Raw genomic sequence first — 2,659 nt, forward strand, 5'->3', positions numbered from 1 at the left:
AAAAAATATATAACTTAAATTAAATTAAATTATATATATAAATTTCACACAACTATATAAAAAATTTCAAAAACTTTTTTAAAAACAAATATTAAAAAATAATAAGCCAACCAAACATCATATTAAGATCAATCTGAAAAAAGATTACCTTAACCCAAAAGAAATTGACTGATTGATAAAAAAATGTATGAGAAAAAGGTAGGTCGTTATATCAATATATAGAGCTTGCCATGACTAATTAAATATATTTATATAAAAATTATAAATTATAAATTATAAATAATTTATATATATATATAATTAAAAAACTTAAAAATATATATCTTAGATCTATATAAATAATGAATAAACTGTACTTAATAATCTCAAAAATATGTAAAGTTTTTCAGTATATTAAATTGTATTTGATGATTAGAAAAATATATGCAATGAATAGGATTGAAATCATAAATATTATTATAAATCTTCCTCAAAAAATTATAAAATTCAAAACTTCTTTACTTATTTAATTTAAAGTTTATAAAACTTTAACGAAAGTACCAAAGTCGAATTACATTCCAAAAACTCAAGAAAATAGCCCTGTACAACACTAAAATGGGACGGGGGTGGTGTTACTGTTATTGCAGAGCCAAGGGCAAGGAGAGCTAAGGCTTTTCAATTTGTGCATACCATATGCCCTGGATCTTAACGTCCTTGGGGGCCTTGGAGCCCAAATCGGTGTCGGAGGGCTGAAGGCTCTCGAACACACCAATCACCTCGCCCGTTTCGGGCTTACTCTTGCTGACGCTGAGGGTGATAGTTCCCTTGGACGCCGATACGTCCTTGATATTCTCCTTCGCCAGCTCTTCCTCGTCACCGCGACCTCCAGCAGGGAGCGCCACGGCGTTGTCGTAGCCGGTGGAGCCACCACGGCCCTTGGGGTCCAGGAAGGAGGAGCCACGGTAGGCCGGCACGAGGAACTGCCCGCTGAAGCTCTCGGGCGTGCCCGAGGCCACAAGCTGCTTGACGGTGAACAGGAAGGGCACGCGCTCGCCTCCGGGCAGCTGAACGGTGACCGCCGCGTAGTCGATGCCGTCCTTCTCCTCGAACTTGAGCTTGCCATCCGATGAGACTTCCAGCGGGCCCTCGATCTCGTCCAGCGTGTAGGTCAGCCGGGTCATGAGCCTCGTCTTCTGGAAGTCCGGTGGAAGGTTCTTGTTCGTGCTCTCCGCCTTCACGGTAAAGGAAGTCGGCTCCATGCACAGTTTCTTCATCTCGTATTTCCCCGCCTTGAACGGGAAACCCTCCACGCCGCCGTCGATTGTCGGGCACTGGTTCGCTGTGCCGGAGCCCTTCACTTCCAGGTACGTCTGGCTCTGGATTTCATCGTACGTCAGCCGCTTCGGGGGACCCTCCGCGCCGGCGCCCTGCAAAGAACAGTGAACCCACCAAATCAATTTAAAATCAAGAAACCCCCAAATCAAGAACAGTAAAGAATTCCCCAAATCAAAGACTCATGAAAAGCAGCAACAAGAAGGTATGAGAATTCATACGGAGGCGACGAGGGCGGAAGCAGCGAGGGTGACTGCTGCGATCTTGGTTGCGCCGGCGCACTTCTCGGCGAATTCCTTGACGTCGTCCTGCAAGGAGCAGGACACCCGCGCAGAGGTCGCGGGTTCGAATCCGAAGGCCCTTGAGACATGCGAGGACGAGGACGATAGCCTGGAGGAGCTACGCGTGACGCTGAGCTTTGTTGGTTGGAGAAGCGTGGCCGCGGCTTGTAGCGCGGATCCTGTTGCGAGGGACGCGGCCATGGCTGCTACGTTATCCTTCTTTGGCTGGGGTTGCTCCCGCTGCGAGAATGAGATGAAGCGGAAGAACGTAAGAGTATAACGATGGAAGGAATCGGCATGTATTGCTATGGGATAAAGAGATTGGATAAGCTCTGCTCCTATTGGCTGAACTCCTACTTGTTCGAGGCCATTGAACGAACACGTGGCAATTACGGCTTTTGAGCTTTTTCTTTCGAAATATCAGAATTTCTTAGCTGGATAAGAAAGGATAAACGCGATAAATATTGTAAATAGCGGAGCATGACGGAAGGGGTTTTTTTTCCGAAGGTGGCAAAACCTATCAAACTCAGGGGTCAAACCAACAGTGAGGACAGCCATCTCTGGCTGCTATCCGCGAATGTCGGTTTGACTCATCACTGTTATCAAGGAAAACCACGCCACCTGTAATAACCCGCTGGTGGTCCGTAAGGGAGCAGGCTTTCACTCCTGCCAGATGCCTCTGGGTCTTGGGCCGTTAACCTGTTTCCTTACGTCCGAGGAAGACGAGCTCTTAGCCAAGCAGAAGCAGTTTTACGGCATACTCCAGGCCGAGCATGACGGAAGGGGTTGGTAGAGCGGATCGATATAGATAATTTTAAATATTATAATTTTATATGGGTGGAGGATTATTTATCTATTTATATTTATTTGTTTATTATTAAAAAAACTGAAAATAATTTATTTTTTATAATTTATAAAGTTAAATTTAATATTAATAATAAAATATTTAATTAATTTAGAATTAAGTTAATAATGTGCTATCTTAAAAATAATAAGAAGTGATTATTTTTTATATTTACTATAACATTAGCATTATAAGTTAAATATTATGGATTGACTTATAGGAA

The 2,659-nt window shown here is 42.9% G+C and overlaps 1 protein-coding gene across 1 annotated transcript; it reads right to left on the bottom strand.

Moving 5' to 3' along the window:
* Positions 1-477: 477 nt before the first annotated feature.
* On the bottom strand, positions 478-1,865 carry LOC149156266 (oxygen-evolving enhancer protein 1, chloroplastic-like). The gene is made up of 2 exons (XM_089438050.1): positions 1,533-1,865; positions 478-1,406 (listed from the first exon to the last, which is right to left on the bottom strand). The coding sequence occupies exons 1-2, from the start codon at positions 1,791-1,793 to the stop codon at positions 645-647; spliced, it is 1,023 nt and encodes a 340-aa protein (XP_089294176.1). The 5' UTR covers positions 1,794-1,865; the 3' UTR covers positions 478-644.
* Between the last annotated feature and the right edge of the window lie 794 nt (positions 1,866-2,659).

This window comes from Pinus tabuliformis, chromosome 9 (assembly GCF_031772625.1).
Source record: "Pinus tabuliformis cultivar Carrire ecotype Pingquan chromosome 9, CPIR1, whole genome shotgun sequence".
Lineage (NCBI taxonomy): Eukaryota > Viridiplantae > Streptophyta > Pinopsida > Pinales > Pinaceae > Pinus > Pinus tabuliformis.

Excerpts from the sequence above, each read along its gene's own strand:
- LOC149156266 (XM_089438050.1), bottom strand. The coding sequence starts at position 1,793 with ATGGCCGCGTCCCTCGCAACAGGATCCGCGCTACAAGCCGCGGCCACG. Across the intron at positions 1,407-1,532 it reads CTTCCGCCCTCGTCGCCTCC|GGCGCCGGCGCGGAGGGTCC; the intron begins GTATGAATTCTC and ends TGTTCTTTGCAG.